This window comes from Vipera ursinii (genome assembly GCF_947247035.1).
Source record: "Vipera ursinii genome assembly, chromosome: 4".
Taxonomy (NCBI): Eukaryota; Metazoa; Chordata; class Lepidosauria; order Squamata; family Viperidae; genus Vipera; species Vipera ursinii.
Window position 1 is genome coordinate 88,769,224 of NC_139514.1, and position 25,911 is coordinate 88,795,134.

The 25,911-nt window shown below is 36.6% G+C and overlaps 1 protein-coding gene across 1 annotated transcript; it reads right to left on the minus strand.

The window, feature by feature from the left end:
• Window positions 1–1,590: 1,590 nt before the first annotated feature.
• Window positions 1,591–22,310, minus strand: ST6GAL2 (ST6 beta-galactoside alpha-2,6-sialyltransferase 2; the record flags this gene model as incomplete). The annotated part of the gene is made up of 5 exons (XM_083363000.1): window positions 1,591–1,853; window positions 8,720–8,894; window positions 13,641–13,742; window positions 15,825–15,922; window positions 21,374–22,310. The coding sequence occupies 5 exons, from the start codon at window positions 22,308–22,310 to the stop codon at window positions 1,591–1,593; spliced, it is 1,575 nt and encodes a 524-aa protein (XP_083219126.1).
• Window positions 22,311–25,911: the final 3,601 nt, after the last annotated feature.

Consider the following 25,911-nt stretch of genomic DNA (forward strand, 5'->3'; position numbering starts at 1 on the left):
ACCCAGCTGAGTACATATATTAAAAAGACTATGCTCATCTAAAGAAAAGAATGTACAGTTGGTCATTTTTTTATCAGGCCTGCTTATGATTCAGCACGTTCCATAATAATGTGTACTACGTAAATTACTTTAGTTAATACACAGTAGTGTTCCCAGCTTTTTTAAAAAGTGTTTCCTATGTAGTTTTGAAACCCCAACTTTGTTCATCTTGACCCAAACTAATTTTTAAAAAGTTACAATTTTAGTCAGGGTACAAAGTAAATATTTTTGGTAATGCCGAATACTCACTTGCAATTAGGCAAGGCAGCTCAATAGATCTTCATATTTAAGAAAATGATTAGTTAATGCCCAAATATTTGATTCAGAGTCTCTATCTCCATAGGAGCCTATAATCTTTAAGCTCTGCATCTGAACTTCCCTGAGGCATCAACTTGTTTTTGGAATAAAAATGGATGATTGATTAGATGTAGTTTGTTGAAATAAACATTTTCCATTGAGCCATATCAATATCAGTGTCTATATCTATTTCCCCTGCTCGGAACCTGGACAAGTTATCAAAGGTAAAAGCAGCACTTGAATATTCATCAAACAATGTAAGTTGCTTTACAGCAAGCAACCCGCTTCACCATTTCTGATATGTCAAACTCGCGACGTCACGTGATGTCGCGCAATGTATCGGGACAGTTTTGCCATTGCCGGCAATGGGGTAGGCCTGGCTTCCAGATAATGCATCTGGCCCGTGGGCCGGGAGTTTGACACCCCTGAAATCCAATACTTATTGGCAATGTTTGAAATTTTTTTTCCCCTAGCCTTAGCTGGAGATGCTGGAATTTAACTTGGAATCTCCTGCACTCAGACCATGTTCTTCTCCATTGTGCAGGATATTTTTGCCCCTGCAGATTTTTAGAGAGTTTTTTGGCTAATGCATCAGGTCAAAATAATAAACCGTTTTCTGAAATAATAGGTAGTTTCTCTCTTGTCACTCTTTCCTATCTATAAATCTATATATTTAATTAAATAGAGTCTTAATGCTTTTTAAAATAGACTAGCACAAATACTTGTAAGATTGGGATGCAATATTCTAGCACTAGACGAAATAAAGACAAAAATATGGCTCATTGTATTAAATACATATCTAGTTTTTGTTCTTTTTGATTGTTCTTTTTTAATTTTTTATAAGAGGGAAAGGATAGAAATCCTAGGCTATGAACTTTTCGCTATCATTCCATTTTTATTTTTGTTCTAAGAATTGTTTTATTGTATTACAATAAACTAATAAAATGCTTCATCTAAAAGGCTTTAATCTGACACATGAAAGTAGAAATGTTTAATGTTTTCTGCCAGACCACACAAATACTCAAATTTATTTTCACTATATTTTGCATTTCTCAAAAAGCTACATCTTTAAAATAAACCTTGGAAAGAAAAAATAAGTGGCCCTAGAAACAAGAATTTCCATCATGCCTGCTACTTAACTACACATTGTAGACTTAAGACTGGTTAGTCTACGATCAATTTTTCAAGTATTTCTGCTATTTATCAGTATGACTATAGCACCTTATTGCACATTGTTTAAGAAATATATCATTCTTATGGGAACCAGAATCGTTGTCGGCATCTCACTGACCTAAACCCTGGTAAAATCACTTTCCCTTTCCTATACAAATCCTCCTTGATTCCTGTGTTCATCCTCTGCACCAGCAGTTTCTCATAAAGCAAAGGGTGATAAGCCCCCAAGGTACAAGCTGCATCATGGTAGAGTTCATGGTAGTGGCAAAGATCAGTTTGTCGGATGGAGGGAATATATTCGTAGACATGGACTTCACTGCACATGGACATCATGATGAAAATCCCTAAAAATGAAGTACATACATAACTGCAGTTTCACCACAGACTGTAATATGCAGTTATAATATCAACTCAATAACTATGGAGATTCTCTGTCATCCAGGTCATAATTGTTCCAAATATGCTTTTTCACGAGGGAACTGGACTTTCTTGTTTTTCTTTGAAGACATTTTGCTTCTCATCCAAGAAGCTTCTTCAGCTCTGACTGGATGGTGGGGAATGGAAGGATTAATACTCCTTGCAGACAGCTGGTCATTTGCATTCTTTTAGAGCAGGGGTGTCAAACTCCCGGCCCGTGGGCTGGATGCATCATCTGGAAGCCAAGCCCACCCCATTGCCAGCAATGGCAAAACTGTCGCGAGTTTGATGTGTCTGTTTTAGAGAGTCATTGAGGCCACTTGGAGGTTTATCTGTGTCGTCAGGGTCACCTGAGTAGTGCAAATGGTTGCGGAGACTTCTTGGAGTTGTTGAAAGGACTGTATTGTAGACTGGAGATAGATGATGTATGTTGCTCAGTTTGTGTCTGGGGATTTTATCCTTGGGGTGGACAAGGTTCTGCCCTAGTGTATTCTTGGGTTTGATGTGTGCACATATGTTGTGTTGGCTGAAGATCCTCCTGAGCTTTTCCGATATTCCTGCAATGTATAGAATGACTATGTTTCTTCATTTATTTTCTTCTTTGTCTGTTATGGAAGAGTTCATGCTGGGCCTTTTTTGGGATTTGATGAAGGTCCACTTGGGAGAGCCGCAAGTTCTGAGAGCTTCCTTGATGTGTTTTAGTTCTTTTTCTTTCCCAACTTTGCTGGTAGGCAGACCTTCCTATCTCCAGTCTACAACACAGTCCTATCAGCAGTTCCAAGAAGGCTCCACACCCATTTGCACTACTTAGTAACTTTGAGGACACAGATGAACCTCCAGCTGGCTCAATCACTCTCTAAAAGTATGCAAATGACCAGCTGCCTACAAGGAGTATAAATCCTTCCATTCTCTACCACCCAGTCAGAGCTGAGTAAGAAAATCCAGTTCCCTAGTGAAAAAGCATCTTTGAGATAATACCAAATCCCTTTTTCTTTTCATGGCGGCATATACAAATGTCAAACAAACATTTCTAAATGGAATTGGCTTTCACAAACTTAAGATAAAAACATTTTACCATACCTATTACTAATATATAGTTTGGTTACCAAGACAAAATCATGCTCCAACCCGGTTATAAAAGCAACTATCAGAAACCAGAGTCACCACCAATCTGGAGGATGCTAAATTTGGGAGCATGAAGTACTATATAAGCATAAAAATAACATACCCGTTTGTTAGAATGAAAAGTAGAATATGATACTAAATTCTGTGCTACAAAATAAGCATAATCATTTGATTTGTTAAAACAAATGTAGCAAATTTCTGCATTATTTTTAATTGACAAGACATTAAATTTTCTCATCAGACTTTAAAGATAAACGTGATCCAGTGAAATGTTGAACTTTTGAAATGGACATAGTGCTCCCATTGCATGCACTGTCTTTGTATAAGCATTTCCTTCAAATACCTGTAAATCTTCTGAATAAAGAAGTCCCCGGTTTACAACTGGTCGCTTAGCTTTCAAAGTTATTTTCTATTTTTATTTTATTAAACAAAAGTTAAAATAAAAAAACTCCAAAAATTTAAAAAACAACAAAAAACACAAAACAAACAAGACATTTAAAAAGTGCATTAAAAATACCACAAACTCATATACACATATTACCTCCTTAGTTGAATACTGATAAATATATTACAACAATATTGGTTTCCACCCCTTCCACCACTCATTTTTTAAACTATTAATTCTATTTGCAAATTATTAACCTGTGATCTATCTACTATATTAATGACAAAACAGTTAACAGGTAAAACAATAATAAAAAAGCAAGATTAAAACTTAAAAATCCTCTGTGTATGAACTGTTATTGTAATCAATTTGTAGAAAGTTTACCACTGCTTCTTACCTATCCCAAATCTCCTGCTTAGCTTTCAAAGTTATGATGGACCTTTTCAGAAGTACTTATGACTCGATTCCAATCTTTCAATGGCTGCCCAACCCGATGGTCACATGACCACATTTTGAGTGCTTGGCAATTGGCCTGCATTTATGGCAATTTGCAGAGTCCCACGCGGTGGGATTCAGCCAGTTTGCACCACTTCGGCATAACCGGTAGTTAATTTTCTGTTGCCCAGGCCTAGAATGGACTTCCGGAAACGGCATCCACACAGAACCGGTTGTGCACATATTTGAATTCCACCACTGGTCCCACGGTCATGCAACTGTATTTTTTGATGTTTTTGCAGAAAAGCAGCCCATAACCAACAATTGGTTTGCTTAACCGCTGCAAAAAAGATTGTAAAATTAGGTTGTCCACAGGGTGACCCTCTGTACAAACATCACAACTTATGACTGAAATGGGCAGGCTCCATACAGTTGTAAGGTGAGAACTAGTTGTATGTAAACAATTATGCTTTGAATTTAAACTGATAAAAACAAAGATGTGGAAAAATAAAGTTTAACCCATCTGTTTATAATCCAGTTGGATATCAGTACATGGAAAAGTGCCTGAATTGCCTTTTTCTTTAAGAATGCACCAACATTTGCTGACGGTGAATAGCAGTAGCATTTAGACTTATATACCGCTTCACAGTGCTTTACAGCCCTCTCTAAGCGGTTTACAGAGTCAGCATACTGCCCCAACAATCTGGGTCCTCATTTTACCGACCTCAGCCAACATTGAACTGGTGAGAATCGAACTTCCAAACTGCTGGCAGCGGCAGGCAGCCCAACTGCTCCTTTTGCTTCCAATTTTTTTTTAATTTTTATTCACAAAATTAAAATGCAAACTCAAAAACAGAAAAAAATGCAAGAACAAAGCAAAGCTAAAAACACATTAAAAAGTGCATAAGAAACAACAACACATACACATGGATTGTCCTCCATAGTTGAATACTGATAAATATATTTCAAGAATGATAACATTTCCTGACAGTGAATGCAACTTGTTAACAGCTGCTCCTTTTTGTAGCAGCTCAGCCAGTGGACATAATCCACTTTATGACAGCTGATGTAAGAACTTTGGAAGTGCCCTTCTGATCGGACCTCTGGCCCATCTAACCCAGTAATATCTTCATAGTAGCTAATCAATTGCCCAAGGAAGCCTATGTCATTCATTCATTCAGAATGCAGGCAATAGTGGTTCGACAGAGATTTTTCTGGAAATGTCTCTTTGGAAAATTATGCTCCCAGAATTTTGGCCCTTTTTCCCAGACAGGCTTGATTATAATTTTGAGAAAAAAATCTGAGACTGCAGGTTCCATACTCAAGGGACCACTTCTTTTTGGCTTCTTGGGATAAACTCTAGATGAATGGATTGACTTCCAAGGCTTTCTTGGTTTCTCCTTATGTTCCAGGAATGATGGCTATGAAAATTGTATAGAGGACCTCTGAGGGCTACCTGGATCTTGCTTTAATTAGCCTATCTATCTCAAGATGACAATGTTTCAGGGTGAGATTTTGTTCCCAAGGCTGTAGATTGGCTAAGATGCCTGTGTGTGTGTGTGTGTGTGTGTGTGTGTGTGTGTGTGTGTGTGTGTTCAGGGAGCAACATCATAGTCGGAAAATATCTGGAGGCTGCAGAAAGGCAATTCTTTTGTTTAAGGGGTTTTCCACACTGCAGACTTAAGATGCTTGAGTCCCATGTGTAAACTAGCTGGAAATAAAACTGGATTTCCAATTCCTTCCCCAGCTTTGTAATTAGTGATTTTCAAAGTGATTTTCTGCTTTTTTAGTTTTATAATATCATCACAGTTGTAAGATAGTGTTATGGAAGAGTGCACACTCATGTATCTGCTTATGTAAACAAACCAAACTACTGTATGTTAAAAATAAAGCGAGGAAAAACTTCATAAGGAGGTCTTTATGTGCTGAAGGTTCAATTCCAGAAGACCAAAGGATGATAAGGAGGCTCTGAAGGCTACTTCTTTTCCACTGATACTACAACAATAGGCCTGGGCCTCTGACCTTCTTAGTCATCACATAGTATCTCTTCCAGATGAGAAGAGGGCTGCTGCTGCTTTTCATGGCTCTACTGATATGGACCAAGGTGACTACTGAAATGTTTTTCATCTCATTCAACATACAATTCAGCAAAAAAAAATCAACAGAGTCCCCATCACTGGAGGTTTTTAAATGTAGCCACCTGTTAAGCATGCATATAATCCTGTTTGGATTATGATAATCTTTCAATGTATGACATGTCAGGGGTCCCAACCCCCAGGTCCGTGGACCGGGACCATTCTGCGGCATGTCAGAAACTGGGTCGCACAAAGAAGCAAAGCCCCATGGGATGTAGGAAGCATTCGAAACCACGCCCCCTCCAGTCCGCAGAAAAACTTCTCCCCTGGTGCCCAAAAGATTGCGGGCTGCTGCCTTATGTGATTTCTTTAACATTTATGTAGCCATTGAATATTTTCAGGCAGATCATCTCTCTCCCTCTCTGAGAAGATTTGTATGGAGTGTAGCATAAATAATGTAAGAAGTGTTAATTTTCTTGCGGCTGAGCTATCCAAACTCTTTTTGCAAAATATAAAGCAGCAATATAATTTCTAATACTTTAATGCCTACAATACCATATTTGCAAATATTTAATGCTCATTGCTCACTGCAGTTTAATCAACTGAAAATTTAATATTTATTTGAAATGATTTAATCCTTTGTTGGAACAATTTGTATTGTTCCTCTTCTTCCTGTTCTGCAGAGTTAGCAAAAGACAATATTGTAATATTTACATATAGCAAATCCATAAAAAGCCATTGTTTTCTTCTTAAACTCAAATATGGCATTTTACAATAGATGCAAAAGCTCTGAATACTTTACCATAAAAAGATAAGTTTTTATAAACTTATAATGCATTCTCTAGAATACAAAAAAATCTTTTTCTAACAGATAACTTAACCCTAAAAATAAAGATTGTCAACATTGTGAAATACGTGGTTATATAAATGTAATAATAAATAAAAAGAAATTACACATTGTAAATGTTTTTTTCTACATAACATTATAAAATATACTTTGCCTCCCTTCCAGTGCTGTTACTGCAGCATGAGTGCTGTTACTGCAGAAACTAAAGACAAAACAAAAAAGCAACTTATGCTACAGCCAATGTCTGTTTCAGACTCATCAGCAACTGTTTTTTTAAAGTTGCTTTAATGTTTAGTTTTGCAATCACAGTTCTCAGCAACAGACTATTTTATCAGATAATCATTATGGCTCAAATAAATGAAAACTCAGGACTTATGGTATATAAAACAAGGCATGATTGCTTGCAGTATATACTGTACTCAAACAATTCTGGGTCTAATTAAAAATTACTAGATAGTTTTATGAAAAAATGTTCTTTTTAAGATAGGAAACCAAACATGAAATCATCACTAATATCACTTTCATTTATCACAGTTTACAAGTTGTCAAGGCTACTTGGGATCTTGTCGATCAGAAGGTTGGCTGTTTGGCGCGTCGAATCCCGAGTGCCGCGTAACAGAGTGAGCGCCTGTTACTCGTCCCAGCTTCTGCCAACCTAGCAGTTCGAAAGCACGTAAAAATGCAAGTAGAAAAATAGGGACCACTCTGGTGGGAAGGTAACAGTGTTCTGTGCGCCTTTGGCGTCTAGTCATGCCGGCCACAATTTGCTATGTTATGCTAATGACACTACTAGTGATCTGCAGGCTCTGGTAATGTAAGTCACAAAACACAGTGAAAAAATAAGACTAAGATTAAGTAAAAAGGTGACCCAGCTAATGGCAAGAGAGCTAGTCTGGTGCTATGGTTAAGGCACCTGGCTAGAAATGGGGAGGCTCAAGTCCTAGTTCAAGTCCTGCCTTTGGCATAAAGGCAGATGGAAGATCTTGTTATATTAGAAAGTAGACACTATATTTTAATCTGCATGCTCTTAATTGTGACATGTTTCATAAATTATCTGATGTTTATGTGAATATCATTGAAACACCTATATGCAAATTTATTTATAATTTCAGCTACGTAAGCTAAAATATTCCATTAATTCTCAAATGCCACCAAGCCAGAGTATGAAATACTTTCATATCTAGAGTTGAACTGTGACCTGGTAAGATGATTTATGACTTTAATCATTATTCATTAGTTTTATATTTTATCTTTGTATGAAACCAAGTAAAAGCTTCTTGTCCACCATAAATAAAAGTTGTGGCGCACACTTCAATAATAAATTATTTTTTCAGAAATAAGAGCAGTTGATATGTCACCTACTACTGAACAACAGTGAAAGTTGGACCATAAGAAAGGCTGAGCGCCAAAGAATTGAGGCCTTTGAACTATGGTGCTGGAGAAGACTCCTGCGAGTCCCTTGGACTGCAAGGTGATCAAACTGGTCAGTCCTAGAGGAGATCAACCCTGACTGCTCTTTAGAAGGCCAGATCCTGAAGTTGAAACTCAAATACTTTGGCCACCTAATGAGAAGGAAGGACTCACTGGAGAAGAGTGTAATGCTGGGAAAGGTTGAGGGCAATAGAAGAAAGGGACAACAGAGAATGAGGTGGCCGGATGGAGTCACTGAAGCAGTAGGTGTGAGCTTAAATGGACTCCAGAAGATGGTAGAGGAAAGGAAGGCCTGGAGGAACATTGTCCATGGGGTTGCAATGGGTCGGACACAACTTCGCAGCTAACAACAACAACTGAACAACATGCTTTCCAACGGTTTCTATAATATTTTTTAACCATTTTTACCATTTTGATATACAAGATTTCAACTGATATAAATAATTATTTACAGAGACACAACACATGAGAAAATCTACCATAAGACATACCTACCAATGAAACCTGAAGAAGGAGGGTTGGGCTGTATCTTCTCTTTAGTGTTCTCCTGAATAATATCCCAGAGCTGCCATATAAATTTTGGATGAAGAATGTAGAATGGCTGGTTTGGATTTTTACTGCGGTGCTGTACATATGGAGTAAACAAGTTGTAGTCTGGATTCCTATACCACTAGCAGGGGAAAAAATTGAAAATAAAATTTTTCATAGAGTGCTTAGCATACACCAAAAATTATCTAAAGTATCATATTGTCATCTCTGTAAATATGAATGCATTCATGGTATAGCTCAGAAGAAGCAGTATGCTACATCTTTTACTTAAAAATCCATCACTATTTTAATCACTATTAATTTACAGGTAGTCCTCAGTTAATGATCAGTCACTTAACGACCATTCAAAATTATGACTGACCCCAGAAGTTACTTATGGTCCATCCTCAAAATTACAACTGCCCCACAGCCTCCCCGGGTGACATGATGGCATTTTGGACACTTGGTTGAATTCATGACAGATTGTAATGTCCCATATTCATGTGACTGTGGTTTTTGCCAGCTTTGGGCATTTTTGTCAGTTTTCCAGCAAAAAACCCATTCATTCAGAATGGATTCACTTAATGACCACATGGGTTTTTTTAATGACCACGTAATTTGCTTAATGACATATTTTATGATACAAAAGACAGCAAAATGAGCAGAGATTTTGACACACTTTCTTGGTAATTCTAAAATACAAATAAACCTCTAAACATTGCTTGCAATAGATTAGTAGTTGATAGGAGGATCGGTTAGGAAGCTGTTATTATCACACAAATTTCAGTATCTCTAGGACTTAGGAAACAATTATCTCACCACACATGTATAGACACACGGAGAGAAATTCAGGTAAAATCTTTTACCTTATTTTTTATTCATTTTTATTTATATTTAAATAACAGCTCCATTACTGGAGATTTTAAAAAATAGACTGGACAACCATTTAACTGGGATGGTATAAGGTTCCTGCCCTGAGTAGGGGGTTGGACTAGAAGACCTTTGAGATCCCTTCCAGCCCTTTGATTCTATAATTTTATGAAAATGCTGTCAAAATTAGAGACTGTACTGTTCAGCAAAAATACAGTGTTTTATTCTCTATTGGTGCAAGATTCCATTATTCACTTTCGTAATGATATCATACCAATGGGTAAGATTAAAAAAAGGGCCCAAATATGACACTTTGCACATATACACGTCCAGCAAATGGCAATTCCAACTGCAGCATTTTTAGGTAGTTCTTGCTTAACAATGGTTAGAGGGGTTATAATTTCCATTGCTAAGTGATGGAGTCATAAAGCATGATGTCACACAACTATATTGGTCAGCAACAGCAATCCCTGCAGTTGCCAATGCTGTTGTTAAGTGAGAATTTCATGTGACTGGACTTGTGACTTCTTGCAAGATTGCAACAAGCACAATCAATAAGGTTGTCAGTAAGAAGTTGCAAGTGCCAAATGGCTTGCAAGCAGGCTGGTATAGAGAAAGCCAGGGGTGTCAAACTCAATTTCATTGAGGGCCGCATCAGCATTGTGATTGCCCTCAGGGGGCCAGGTGGGTATGGCCAGGGTGGGCGTGGCCTACTGGGTGGGCGTGGCTAGAGTGCGTATGGTCTACTGGGTGGGCGTAGCCAGCTCTACATCATTCGCATCAAGGGTGCCTATGGGGGCCTGGGCAGGAGTGGGACAGTTCTGAGGGTCTCTGGCAGAAGGAGGGTCTCTGGGCCAGGGCCAAGGCAGTGGGGGCCGTTCCCTCACTGTTTCCAGGATGGCTTCACAGGCCACATGAAACCACTTTGCGGGCCAGATCTGGCCCCCGGGCCTTGTGTTTGACATGTCTGGAGTAAGCTGAGCTGGGGAGGAGATACTATGGCATGGCTGGACACATGGTCTTTATGGAGTATGGCTGGAGAGTACAGCAGGCATGAATGCACTAAGGAGTATGAGATTCCTGGGATCTCGTGCTCTCTAGGACAGGGCTTTTCAACTTTTTCACTCATTGTACCAATTTTAGGATATGGCAACATCCGAGTACCACCAGTCACCTAGCAAGGTGTCAAAAACTTCATGACCAAATAAAAAAAAAAGGAAAAAGGTGATGAAGTACAGGTAGTCCTTGACTTACAACAGTTTGCTTAGTGACTGTTCAAAGTTACAATGGCACTGAAAAAAGTGCCCCCCAAGCCACAGATGAGCAAGACACCTGCCTGCCCGCCCGGCGGTGCTCTTCCTCCTGTCCGAGGTTTTAATTCTTGTGAGCATTTCTGTTGAGGATTGGCAGAGGGGGTGGGGTGGGGGGTGTTTGCTTTTTATTGCCCCCGTCTGCTGGGTGGTTGCAGCAGGTTTTGGTCACTTCACATGACCTTGGGACACTGTGACCGTCATAAATATGAATCAGTTGCCAAGCATCTGAATGTAAATCACAAAACCCTGGAGATGTTGCAACATTCCAGCTGATCGGTGGTTCTTCTGGGCTCAGAAGTGCCAGGATCAGTGCCGAACTCCAGCTGGAGCCTGGCACTGATCCTAGCTCTTCCGCTGAGCCCTGACAGACCTGCAGCTCCAGCCATCTCTCGCTCAGGCTTGTGTGGTGCTACCACCGGTTCAGCTCATTCCCCTTCCCCACTACCACTTTTCTAGGATGGTCGCATACCACCTGCCAGGTGCCAATGTACCACAGGTCGTACCCGTACCACTGGTTGAAAAGCCCTGCTCTAGGAGGCTCCTTGGGAGAAAAAGGGGCAGGAGTGACTTGTGATCTTCCCTGTCAGCTTCCCCATTGACTTTCCTGGTGCACATGTCTGCAGCACTCTGCAACGTTTGGAAGTTTCAGCCAGTTGCCAAGCCCCCAAATGCAGTCACATGACCATGGGTGTGCTGCAGAGGCTAGAACTTCGAGGGCCAATCATAAGCACCACTCACTCAGCATTGTTACAACAGTCACTGAATGAATGGTCATTAACCAGGTGCTACCTATAAAGACATCTGGAATATTTGGGCAGTAAAGGATAAAGGATTTCAGGAATTTAGAATGATAGAATATTGCAGAAACCCTGAAAAATATTCAAGAAAAATAAGAATGATTAAAATGTGACTTTATTATTTGTCCATATTTTAGCCTAATCAGATATTTACTCCATTTTCAAAATTTGCTCTGTACTTATGTGGCTACACATTTTTTCTAGATTTTGATTTATGAATGAAGTGGTTATAAGCCAGTGGTGGGATTCAGCTGGTTTGCACCACTTTTGCAGAACCGGTAGCTTAAGTTTTTGGTGCCCAGGCCCAGAATGGACTTCTGGAAGCAGCATCCACATAGAGAACCAGTTACTCACATATTTGAATCCCACCACTAGTTATAGCAATATGTAAAACTTGCGCAATTTGACCATGTGTGATATGAATCTCTCTCTAAGGTAAAAAGATGAAACTTTATTTAATAAGCCTGGCAGGTTAGATTTTAAAATCCCAGATATAATTTAAAATGCTATGGTTCTTCCTCCCTGTACCTATCTAGGTTGCCATTTTGTTTTGAGTGCAATTCAGGGTGCTTGTTTTAACCTATAAAATCCTTCATGGTCGGGGGCCAGATTATTTGTGGGCTTGCCTCTCCCCAATTATCCCAACTTCCCATTAGATCTGACAAAAGAGCCATGATTCAGGTTCCATCTACTAAGAAGTATCATCTGACAGGATCCAGAAGGGAACCTTTTTTCCCCATGGTGCTTGTCCTTTGGAATATCTTACCCTTGGTGATCAGATTGGCCTACTGTGTCTGCCTCTACATAAGGCCTTAAAGACTTGCTTCTGCCTGGGGCTCAGGTGGGAAGGTTGAGCCCATGCATCGCTATATATCTAAATTCCCTATTTTATGTGTGTTGCTTTTGTTCTTTCTGTTTTTATATTTCTCAGATTGTTAACCACCTAGAGTCATTAATCTGAGATTGACAGCTATACAAATGGAATTAATTAATTAATTTTATTTCTACATGCATGGGGAAAAAACCAGTAGTTGAATTTGATGAAGTGTTTAGTGGAGCTGAGAAAATGGATATTTTAAGTATGTGATGACGGTAGATAGGTATGAGATGACAGTGTGAAATGGAATTTCTGAAGAAACATAAAAGTTGAATGAAACCTGAATGGGATAATGGTTAACAAGAAGAGATGTAATGAAAAATGAATTGGTGCTGAATAAATACAAGAGTTGGTGATTAGTAGAGAAAAAGTATGATGAGGAGGTTTGGGCAAATAGAATGAATGAAAGCCGAATTGCAAAAGAGATAAATGAAGAAAAAATACATGGACTGAAAGGAAAGGAAATTTCAAGAAAATTGTGGTGAATTTATATCCTAAAAAAGGGAGATGGGAAAAGTTTAAAAAACACAAGGCACATTAGGAAGCAGGGTGAAACAAGCTTGATAGAATAATAAATGGTGGTTTCTTTTTCTTGCCTTCTTTCTTGCTGTCTATTTCATCTTTTCTTTTTTGCTTACTATTACTCCTTTTCTAAACCCTACTTATCATGAAAGAAAATAGTGGGATAAATAGAGAATAGTTGTGTATATGTGCACATGTGAATCAGAAAACATAAAAAAATGGAAATACAGAAGTTCCCCAAAGGCAGATATTTAAAAATGCTAAAGTTCAGCTACATACAGACAGATCACTAGGTCACTCTTTTTGTGCTCTAGGAATACATTTCAATGAGATATGGAAAACAACATTGCTTTTCAGTATTTTAAACATTCAAATCTAGATCCGTAAATGGTTTAACAATTTCTCTCATAGATTCAGTTTTGGCAAAAGCCCTAAGGAAGACTATGAAGTTCATTTCTTTTGAATAAAGAAAGTACACAGTGGCATCAACACAATAACTGATGACTTACCTTATCCAGATTTGAAGAATAAGGAGCAGGATCCCAAGCCACTAAAATAACATCTTTATACAAGGAATTATCGATGAAATGATAATTAGGATTAGTAAGAATCTGTTAAATGCAAAGAAACACATATCTACTAAAAATATTCCAAACTTTATTTCTCTTCCATGTTCTTACCATTATCTGGCAGTTTAGCTTAGAAATTAGTTTAAAATCCCCTTCAACTCCTCTGTCATCAGGTTTAAATGCACTTTACACTTTCGAAAAGAAATTTGAAGTACCCTTGCATACACACCATATGTAGAATACCATTGTAGAGCAGAAGGTAAGTCTTGTCATATCACTTTCAAGAAAGAAAGAAATGGAGAATGGCTTTGCCAAAGAACATGCTGCTGTCTACCTAGAATAAATCAGTTTTTTTATTTTTCTTGTAGGTTTCAATCAGTAATTGTCTTGGTGGAGCAGTGGGCTAATGCCTCCTTAAGTAACACCAGCTGCCTGCAATTAGTGCAGGTTCGAGTCCCACCAGGCTCAAGGTTGACTCAGCCTTCCATCCTTCCAAGGTAGGTAAAATGAGGACCCAGATTGTTGGGGGCAATAAGCTGACTTTGTAATAATGTCACTTGGGGGCCCCCAAAAGCCCTAATAAGCAGGCATATACATAGAATGAAGGCTATTGCTAAGCACATTGATTTGTGCTTTAGATTGTAAGCCGCCCTGAGTCTTCGGAGAATGGCGGGATATAAATGGGATTTTAAAAAAAATTGTCACTGCTAAAATGCTAGCTATTGGTAAACTACAACAGCTGGAGATACATTTACAACTGTTGCAGCATCCTGCAAGTCACATGATTGCTATATGTGCACTTCACAATTGGCTTCTGAAAAATAAAAAGTCAAAAAGAAGTAGCAGTCACTGATGACTGTGGTGATTTGCTTAACTATGGAAGCAAAAGTGATGTCATAAGGGCAGCGTGGTCATGTGATGTTTCACCTAATGACAATGGAGTTGTCAGGCCCCATTGTGGTTGTTAAGTGAGGACTCCTGTATGCTCAAGAATGGTGAGATCCTATACAAAAAAATGTAAAGTCATTTTCAGCTTATGTACGGGGATACTGCAGGCATGAAATATTTTCCCACAAGTATTTAAGAAATAATTATGGCCTGAGGAACGGGGAATTTATTAGCTGCAAGTCATAGTTAAGAAATACAAAATTGAAAATGAATACAAATAGAAGTTTGTTTTGAAGTGAATAATGTACCTGCCACAAGAGGGTGCTGCAGGTTTTTAAAAAGGAGTATTCATTCTGTTTGGTCATGAATTTCTAATCATTACAGCTCTTGGCTTCATTCCACTCTCTACAACTTTGCTGGTTTATGTCATCTCTATTTTGTCTAGTTCCCGCGAGTTCTTATGGTGTAACAGTCTGAATATTTAATGCTAGTACAGTATGTACTAAATTCTATATTCATTCCATCCGATTTCCACATCCCATGGCATTTTTAAATTTCAAAAATTCAGATTTACTTCTCCATGAAGTATCTTTCTAACTAATTTAAAATATCTTTCTCCAAACCATTTTTTCCTGCATTTTTAAAGACAAGAATTATTTATCTGGAATATTATACAATCCAAAAGATCTCTCCTGATTATTTGCCTAGGAAGCATAAATTTGTATATTTAAAATGCAGAAAAAATGAAGTTGTCTACTTAAGTTACAATTTATAAAGAATGAAATAATAAAGATGATAAGGACAGACAAATCAACAAATGCCACTGTGTCTGGCTTTCCTGTTTATTTTCCTCTTCTATTTTTTAATGTGATCCTTAGGATATAAAATTAAAAGAATGTCCTACATATTATGAGGGTAGAAGTTTATTATTTACAATCCTAACAGAATTTTACACTAAAGCTAATAGACATGTGATTGATGATTATCAACTATCTAAGAGCAGAATCCATTTTTGATTAATAAATAAAATATGAGTTTACTCAAACAGTAGCACCTAATAACTTAGATAATACATTTTAAAATTATGTTGTAGAGTGGTTAAAGAAATTTTGTTGAGTATATGGATGGAGATACATGTAAACATTTAGAAGTGTGTTTATTAAATTTCATATTGCTTACAAAAGGTCAATATCTCCTAGAAAATAATATATATTTATCGATCTTCAACAGATTTACCTGGGAATTAATGATGCGCATTGTAGTTTTATTTCCAACATCTTTTTCATAGCCTTTAGTAGGAGCAGAATTGAATCTCAGAACTGCATCATGAGAATCTAGTATGAAAGAAGTTATATTTATTTGAGTTTTTATACATGTGCAATCATACAGATGCGTATTTAAAGGTAGATACTACTATGTTCTAAATAGATTCCAGTATACATGCCTGATCTGCAGGTATTAAGCACAAATAGATTTATTATATTCCACTTTTTTTTTCTTTTAACAACTTTGTAATCCCTTGCATCAGGATGGTGTGAGGGCGATTGAATGGAGCTGAGCATTTAATGGCCAGATGCCCTTCCTGACACCTATGTGGAGCTCACAGCAGTATATTCTCTTTGCATCCAGAGAGAGAAATATCTACTGCTACCTAGGATTGAACTCATAGCTCCTGATTGTGAGGTGAGAGCTCCACCTTTAGGCCATCACACTGCTCATTTTCTATTATATTCTACTATAATATTTAAATTCACTCAGTACAAAGAACAATCTAAGCCAAGACAAATATTTAAGCTTTTAAAATTAATACGGAAATGTGAACAGTCCATGTAAATAGAAATTTCATTAAGCTTTTGAAATTAGAACAGAAAAATTAACAATCCATGAAAATATGGTTCTATTGTCATATATACGTAATTGTTTTCGCAAAGAGACAATAAATGCAAATACCTAGTTGCAGAACTAGTTGCATTTATGGTTTCCTTTTTCACTATTGTTTTAAAAGCTATGCTCTGAAGAGATACTCAGTTGTAATGAACTTCCTAATATATAAATATTTTTATGCATCTTGTATATTTATCTTCAAATACATTTTTGCTGTTTCCTGAATTACTATGCTAACATTTAGATTATGAGAGAGTGTGGATATATCTTGGCAATGTTCATTTCATCATCAGGTACAATTCAGTTATCCATACAGCATTCTGCTATCCTGCTGTGATACAATTCTGTACTGGCCTGGAATGATTGAATAGTATCTGAAAAGTCTGTAATACTGGGAAAGGTTGAAGGAAAGAGAAGAGGACATGCAGCAGCAAGCTGGGTTGACTTGATTACAGCAACAATGGGTGCACCATTGTAAGAACTAAAAGACCAAGCTGGAATCAGATTCTCCTTGAGAAAAAATCTATGTGTTCACTAAGGGTTGTCACTGGCTTGATGGCACTAGATCAATCTAATATAGCTGTCAGGAGAAAGAATGTTCCTGTAATTGGGAGACAGGAAGAGAAAGAGCCAAAGCAGGGCAATAGTAAGGTAGTAGTGTTAATACTGATAATGCTGATTTCTTGCCTGGACTACCTTGAAGGGCTGACAGTTCCACTGTAAGATACAGGGAGTTTTCAAAAAATACTTTTGTTGTAACATCATGCCATCATAAATTCATGGTATTTTATAGGAGGTGCAGATGATAGTATTTTCCACTTCTATGTCCTTTTTCATGTTTTGTCACCTATCATTCATCTTTTCCTCTCCCACAAAAAAGTGAGAAAAATTAGTAAAGTAGGGGGCCTTTTCTTATAAATACCAACACAAATATGGTAAAAAAATTGCATATTAAAACTGTAAGGTTTGAACCTATGTCCCCATGAGATCTGACGTGAGATAAAGCAGGATACCTTAAATAAACAAGTAAGAGAGCATTAGCAGAAGTAACATATATACAGGCAGGAATGTAAAATATATATGCACTAAGAAATAAAACATTTGTCCTTTTCCTTTGTGCATTCCTTTCTCAGTAACTAAAGGAGAAAAGAAATGAACAGTGGCCCAATGTAGAAAAAACAGTAAAGAATTAACACTGAGATGACAAAGGAACAAAAGGGGTGATAGTTCATGAAGAAAAGAGAAATATGAAAGCAGTGAGTATTGTATGGATTGCCACTAGAAAAATCCATTTTAAATATTTTGCAGCTTATTCTCATTATTTGCTGAGATAAATGTATCACAAATGTGCTTTAAACATCTGAAACGTGGCAGATAAAATTATATGTACTACTATTATTATTGCTATCATCAGCAGCCTAGAGGTATATAAGTGAAACTGTCCAGAGCAGGTAATGAGTGAAACACTACGTCTGGAATGACAGAACACTATTTTAAGAGGGGGGCAGACAGGCAAGTGGGCTATGGGGTGGTGATGGGGGGAAGAGAACACTGAGAATGTCACTTTCTATAAATTAATGAATGTTAGGACTCTACCAAAGCAAAAGAAGAGAATAGAAGACTATGGGCTGCCAGGAATTAGATATGATAGCATCAGTTTTATAACTAACATTTGTTTGCAAAATAACCATTGCTTCATATAGACACATAGTTAGCTCATAAGTGCAACGTGAAAATCTGACTGAAAGCTGAACTTCCTGTATCCACAGATCCCATAAGAAGCTCAGCAGGCATAGTAAAATAACTACAAAAATGGAACACATGTATTCCATAGTGAATACATGCATTTGCAATTACGGGGAAATACCCACATCAAGATATACACTTCCAATCATATTTATTTTAGATTATTATCCATAGTATGTCTATTTCTCAGATATTACTGTGATTAAGACTTTCTTTGAAATATGTTCACTACAGCTAGTCATTTAGTGACTGTTCAAATTTACAACCACTGAAAAAAGTGACTTACAATTCAGGTTTATCACCACAGCAGAATCCCCAGTCATGTGGTCAAAATTCGAACGTTGATAACAGGCATGTATAAGCCAGATTTGCTTAACGACTGCGTGAATCATTTAGCAGCTACAGTGATTTGCTTGTAGCAAAAAAGATTATAAAATTGGGTGCAACTCATTTAATAAATGCAGTCTTGCTTAGCAATGAAATTCTGTTGCCAACTGTGTTTGTAAGTCAAGAACTATCTGTAATCTTACAAAATTAATGGGAAAGAAATTGCTTCTGAAGTTGTGTTGGGATGTCCCACTTTCATGATAAATGATGTCTTCTGTAGTTTGCAGCCTTTCTAATCCCCATGTTTCAAAAACATCTCAGAGAAAGACATTAAGAGGCAACTCCCCACATGGGGGTTTCTCAGATCAAGGAGGACAGTCAGGGGGCCACAGAATGACAAGAGAGATACAGGATGAAACATAGTACCTTCCACTGCTTCACAAAAATAAACAAACCTCATAAGCATCACTAAAATAAATTCTCATATATCTGAGAGTGCGATACAAGATAAAAGCATTTTGTTTTTCCAGAGGAAGAAAACTTTCAGGAAATTGGAAGATTTTTTTTCAGCCAAGTATTATTCAAGATGGTCTCTTCCATATGCAAGCTGGTATCTTTATCTGCATATATATAGGGATGTTTAATGAATATTTTGAAGAGAAGGAAATGTGTATCACCACAAAGGCAAGAGAAACATTTTCAATAAAGGATGAGTCATAATGTAGTGAACATACTAAATAGAAAGATTCCAGGAAGGTTACCCTTCAGACAAAACTGTTAATTCTGTTTAAATGACAAAGCTTAGTGGAAAAAAGTGGTGCATGTATTTACAGTATATAATAAATTGTCATTGTTCTTTCAAAACCCTTAAAACTAAACTTGGCTTAGAAAATGTTTTAATTAATGTACAGTATATTCATTGAATCTCCTAGGAGTAGGGACATACAAATGAGATAGTGAGCAACTACATTGTAAAAAATCTATAACTTGAATTGTTTTATTATCAGCAGCAGCACACTGTGAGAAAAGGGGAAACGGTTATGTTATTTTATTTTTCAAACCAGTAGGACTTCCCTTAATATTTGATATTACCCAGTTTCAACTTTCAGTGCTAGGACAGCATGGCTCTTAGGCTGAGCAGAGATGCCTACTGAAATAACTAGATAGTGCTCACAAACATTTTAGTTTTTGAGAAAAGAATAATAAGCATTAAGATAAAGAAGGATAGGTAAAGGTAAAAATAAGAAAACATATTTAAGTACATAGGACAACTTAGTATTTGTGAGATTAATAATAGAGAAACTCTTCTCTCTCTCTGTCTTGAAGAACATGTGGCAAGGGGTGAATGGAAGACTACCTGCACCACAGAGTATTTCAAATTTTGCATACTTCTTAGTGGATACAGACATAGATTTGCATTATTGCTAAAGAAAAGTGTTTATATTTTAGTTCTACATAATTTATTTTGCATTTATAAAGAGCATTTTTCATATCTGAAGTACAGGATAAAGTGTCTTATTGAGGTTACACATGAAATGTTGCTTAAGCATTTTGTCTTGTAGATGTTAAGATTTCTCTGTGGCCACATGACTTTATTAGTCAGGGGAATTAATTCATTACTTTTTCATCTGTCAACTTCTGATGTTAGCTAATTAACATTTTTCAACACTTTACTTTCTATAGAAAAATAAGATACAATTCAGTGAAAACAAACCCAACCAAACCCATAGCCATTTTGAAAATTGGAGATGAGCAGCAAAATGGAGGCGAAGGGAGGAAGTTTTTGCTACTTCAGTTGCTTATTGTTACTGTACGATATGATACAAAGATTATTAAATTATATTTAGAAAAATTGTGGGCTTGATGAAATTTAGAGGAAAGGGGGAGGCAAGTGATTCTGCTTATTACAGGCTTTAATTTAGGCATCCTAATTCTTGGATTCCTTACTGGGAGAACCAAAGATAGTGTGTCTCAAAGGTGTTTTTTTTCTGAAAAAGGCAACTGAACTTTTTTTTTTCCTTGAGGAAGAAGAAAATGTTTTGCTTCTTATCCAAGAAGCTTAATCAGTTCAGATGGCAGGGATGAAGCTTCTTGGATGAGAAGCAAGATGTTTTTTTCCTTCCTCCTCAAGGAAAAAACAGTTCAGTAGTCTTTTGAAGAAAAATATACCTTTGAGACAAGAGTGCCATCCTAAAAATTAAGTCCCAGAAACTGTTGGCTCATGCTTGATTTTTTTACACTACAAAATTCAGCAATGAGGAAATCTAACTGAAATCAGAACTGAAGAAGCTTCTTGGATGAGAAGCAAAACGCCTTCAAGGGGAAAAAAGAAAGAAAGTCCAGTTGCATTTTGAAAAGCATCTTTTGAACGACCCGATTGACTGAGAATCTCCACAGACCTCCAAATACATTGGTTCCCAAATTTTTTTTTGTTGGGGGGGGATGAGGAGTTGATAGAAAAGATCACATAAAAAGGAGAAACTAAGTGCTGGAAGAAAAAAAAACCCCTTCTCATAATATTTATAAATTCATTGTCTTCAAATGGAGACAAATGCATATTAGTTCTCAGTTCAGAGGAAGTATGCCTCACATATTGCTGGAGAATAGCAATATGGGAAGATTGCTACAAAATGCTGTTCTGTTTAATCCCAGAAAAAGAATATGATTTCCTCTATAGAAAATAGGATGTTGTCTTAGATCTTTGGTCTAACCCAGTGCTTCTTTTACCTTATCTTATAAAGGCCAAAGAATACAGAAATAGCCCACATGTGGTTATCTGAATTTCAGCTACATACCAGAGTTCAAATAAACTAAACATCTTTACCCACCTATTTCATGCCCCAGTGAAGAGTTCAGTATGGCACCAGCAGACATAACGACAGCACAGCTTCCAAATCCACGAGGATATAATTTATTCAATGAAGTTTGAGGGACGTGTTTTTTCCAACCAAGGACTGAAAAGGGAGCTTCCTCACCATCAATGGTTCTGATGTTTACACGTGCCTTGAGCTCACAGAAGAGCTGTTCTGAAGTCAGTTGGGAGTTTTGCTTCCCTCTGAATTTCACCCCATGCTTATTGGCATTCAAATAATCTTTCATTGCTTTCTGAAGGCGAGGATTCAGCATCTTGGAGGAGACATCCCCCCTCCAAAGCCTGAACAGGAGCGATTTTGACATTGTGGAATAGATTTCATTCCATTCATGGGACTCTTCAGCCAGTTCTCTTCTTCTGTGATTTATGTGCCTTTTCTTTATCTTCTTTTGAGGGAACCAAGTATTCTGTAAAATATTCCTCTTCTGAACCTCCTCCTGTGGAGAGTTTAATTTCACTATTCGCTGAACATTATTTGATAACTGAGGCTGACCAGCAGCAAATAAATAATCACCGTTCCTCTGATGAAAATTGCTTTTGGATTTTCTTCCTAACTGAGAAGGAAAAAATTCTTCACTTTCAAAACTGTTATCTAAGGCAGTCCACTTTTTAGTATTCCCAGTCTCTGACTTAAATGAATCTAAGACATCTTTGTCAAAGAGCATCTCGTTGACTGTTTCGGAGAAGGGTGTGTCATGAATTGCTCCCATGATAACCCTCTGTTTGCCTTGAATAGGCAAGAGTCTTTTAGTCTCAACATATGAGAAGGAACTAGGAACTGCATCAGTGGTGTTGCTATCTGTGAAATATATGAAGATAAATAGGAACAGGAGCCCCCAGGCAAATATTCCAAACAGCATTGCTTGTTTCCATTGTTTCAGATTGGGTTTCATGGCAACGTTTGTGACAATTCCTCTGTGCCTTAAAGATTTTATGAAAAGAAATAAAACCTGGAAAAAATATAGTATTAATGAAACTCTTGAAATATTGACAAGATAGCACAGAAGCAATCTATTTTTCAGAAAAATAAGAACTCTAAATGTGATGATTCTGAACAAACTATACCATGCTATTCTTATTGTACAATAGACTGCTTTTCTCTACTAACAGTTCAGTCACATAATTTGTGATATAACCCTCATTCCCCAGTAAAATGTAATTTTATGCAATAAAATTTTTATATAATAAAATTCTTCTTTTGTATCAATAGGAGAGGTTCTTTTAGGGAAAGCTGTATTCCATCTATTTAGCATTGGGTGATTTTAGGGGACACTGCTGTGCAACAACTAAACCATGACCGGTAAACTAGTGCAGAATCACAGAGCTTCCAGCAAAATGAAATCGTTTGACTCAGAAGTAAAAAAGAAATGTAATAAAATCAATGCGTATTTACTAAGGAATTAATTTTGTATAATTCAATGAGACTTTATTTCCAGGTGCTAAAGATCTGGAAGAACTAAAATATGCTAATGGGAATTTAATGTACTGATATACTGTATCAAGAAAGGATCATCAATACAACCTAATACGGTACATTAGCTCAAACTTTATTTAGATTCAAGACAACATGTAATATTTAAACATTTGCTGGGCACTGAGTTTTCTATGAAATCATGTGCTGTGATCCTTATCCCTTCTACATACCTCTTTTTAAAAGATGAGGATAAGATGGCTTTATCTTACAACAATGCTGAAAAGTTGTGAAGCAATCTTATTAAACAATTAAAAGCTCTATATAAAAAGTACAAATAATATTACTTGCACTTAAATTGCAATATAGCAAAGTCACATGACAGTTAAGAGTCCTAGAACTGATCATACAGGTCACTATTTACAAAGAGCACTCTCTGTTGAAACTTGTTGTGCTGAAGGAGTCTTAGTTTTCCTTTGATCACTTACAAATATCTGAGTGTAGCCCCTCTGCTAAATCTATTATTTGTAACAAAGGCACTTTAAATTAGATCTCCTTCTATTTATTATGGGAGATCTGAATGGAAGAAGCATCTCTATTTCTTTCAAGCAATTTCTTTCATTTGTTCTTATTGCTTAGAATTCTTTTTTTTAAAAAAAAAGACAAAACTACGATAATCATTCAAGTTTAGGCACTGTTAAATAAAAGACAGATGAATTTCCTCCATCACCACCTTTCAAATAGACCTTTGTTCCCAGGTTAGTAAGGATTTTGAATTACTGCAATCAGACATTCCAAAAGCAAATTTCTTTTGAAGCCTGAACAGGTTAAGTAGAGAAAATATTTTACTATTATTAGCTGAGTATTAGCTGAGCAAAGTAATTAAAAATCTTTTCAGCACAAAGTGTATTATAACTTTTCTTCAGAACCTGGAGTTATACATGCTATGTAGCCCAGCATACAATTATTAGCAGCGATATAGATGCATTGAACAAGTCTGACATTCTTGCCTGTGTCCTGAATTGATTGGCCATCAATATACCAACAACAACATCAATTTGTCTACAGGTGACTCAGTGTCCTCTCAGGGATCTTAATAGTTATACTCTGACATGACTTGCTCAGCCTAGATCCTCCAATCATTGGGAAGAGGGCAGGTTGGGTTTCAGGACAGAATAGGAAGCTTCCATGCATATACCTATACAAGCATATAGAGTGTACTACTTAACCTCGGTAATTTTGCTTATATATAACAGAAATGATAAGAAGTATGTCAATTATAAATGATGGCTGTATTCTGACATCACCTTAAGGTATGGTTCGTTTATTGAATAACCACAGCTACCAAGAAAATACAAAATGCTAGATCATTGATAGCAAAACATAGTTAATAGAATACTGATGCAAAAAAATCACATAGGTTATAAATGTTCTGTTGAGAGGAATTCATTTAAAAATTCAGCAGATAGAAAAGCCAGCTAGTTTAGTTTCTTAAACTGGAGCAGTTTAAGAATAATACACTGGTAGCAAAAACTGAGACAACAGTAGGAGAAGAAAACAGAGAACCTTACAAATTTGATCACTTTTTTCAAAGATACAACCAGGAAAATATAGAATATCATAGAATAAAATATTATCAGGAACAAAATGAAGCACATCATTCATCTTTACCTGTAAAAATTTTCCTATAGACAAAAATATCCACTGAGTCACAAGAAACCTCTGAGTTTTTATGGACAAAAACCATATATGTCAATCAGTGAAGGGGCTAAGAGAGCAACTGATAGCCATTCTCATGTCACCTTGGTCTCTCATACTGGTCAAGAGTCTTTATTTTAATGCATCAAGTAAGCCATCTGGCTGATTTGCAAAGGATAGTGATTAGGGAATTGAAAAAAATCTTATTATGCAACAGTAAAGAAATCTGGTGCGTGAGTTCAATGAAAACATCTCTACTATTCTCCACCTTCACTGAAAATCTTGTACAAGGCATGGCTTTTTTTTTTTACTACAGATGAAATAAATGGTTCAGTGACTGGTAATCATGGCTGAGCTCATTTAAAAAGTTATTCATGGTGTCTCAGATATCCATGAAGTCTCAGATATCTACCACCACTGATTCTTGAGTAGTAATGCTCACCAAATATATTGGCAAAGAATTTATAAGGGAATGTTGAAACAGAAACAAGCTTTTGAGGCGAGGGCTTGACACAATTATATTTCACTAATCTTTCACTATTTGGTGCATCACATGGAACATTATCTCTTTATTACAGGTTTGTTTCAAAAGTGATTTTAACCATTTAAACTGATGTAATTTACCCACTAAAGCTTTGTTTTTTTTTAAAAAAATGTATTATTAGAATGTTTGAATATAATAAAATTATAAAAAAGTAAAGGAAAAGTAAGAAAAAGAGAAGAAAGAAAATAAAAAAGAAAGAAAAAGACCAACAGACAGAAAGAACAGAATTATGAGTCCCACCCTTTTTTCTATCAAGTAGCAGCCATTTTACTTATTGCCTCCCTTCTTTAACCCTTTTTAATCCCTAAAATGTAAAAAGCCTATTGGAGATAGGAAGATTAGAACTCATCAGCCCATGCCATGTAAATATAGCTGTGCTCATCCTGACAAAGATAGGTTACACAAAACTTTGCAGGAAGATGGACAAAAGAAATATTTCACAACTTTTGGGGATATAAACCCAATTAATTGTTAGTGTATCCCACTCATCATTTAAAGTTATGTTCAAAGTAGCAGATACTAATATTCAGGTAATATATCTCTAATTACAATTGACAAATCAATTAAAAATGCAAATATCACAATGTCAAATTAAAACAAATCTACCCAACAGTTAGAAAATATTAACTTGATATTTGTATTGATGGATTTTTAAAGCTTTTTGGTGAAAATGTAATAAAAATGACGGTATTCTTCCTTTTCCCTCTGTCAGGCATTCCAGATATATGCGTAATTAATACCTATCATGCACAATATAAAAAGCAATTTTTTCTGCTGTCCTATTTATGTAGCCAATTTACAACAAAATGAGTAAAGGCCATACAAATATATGAATTATTTA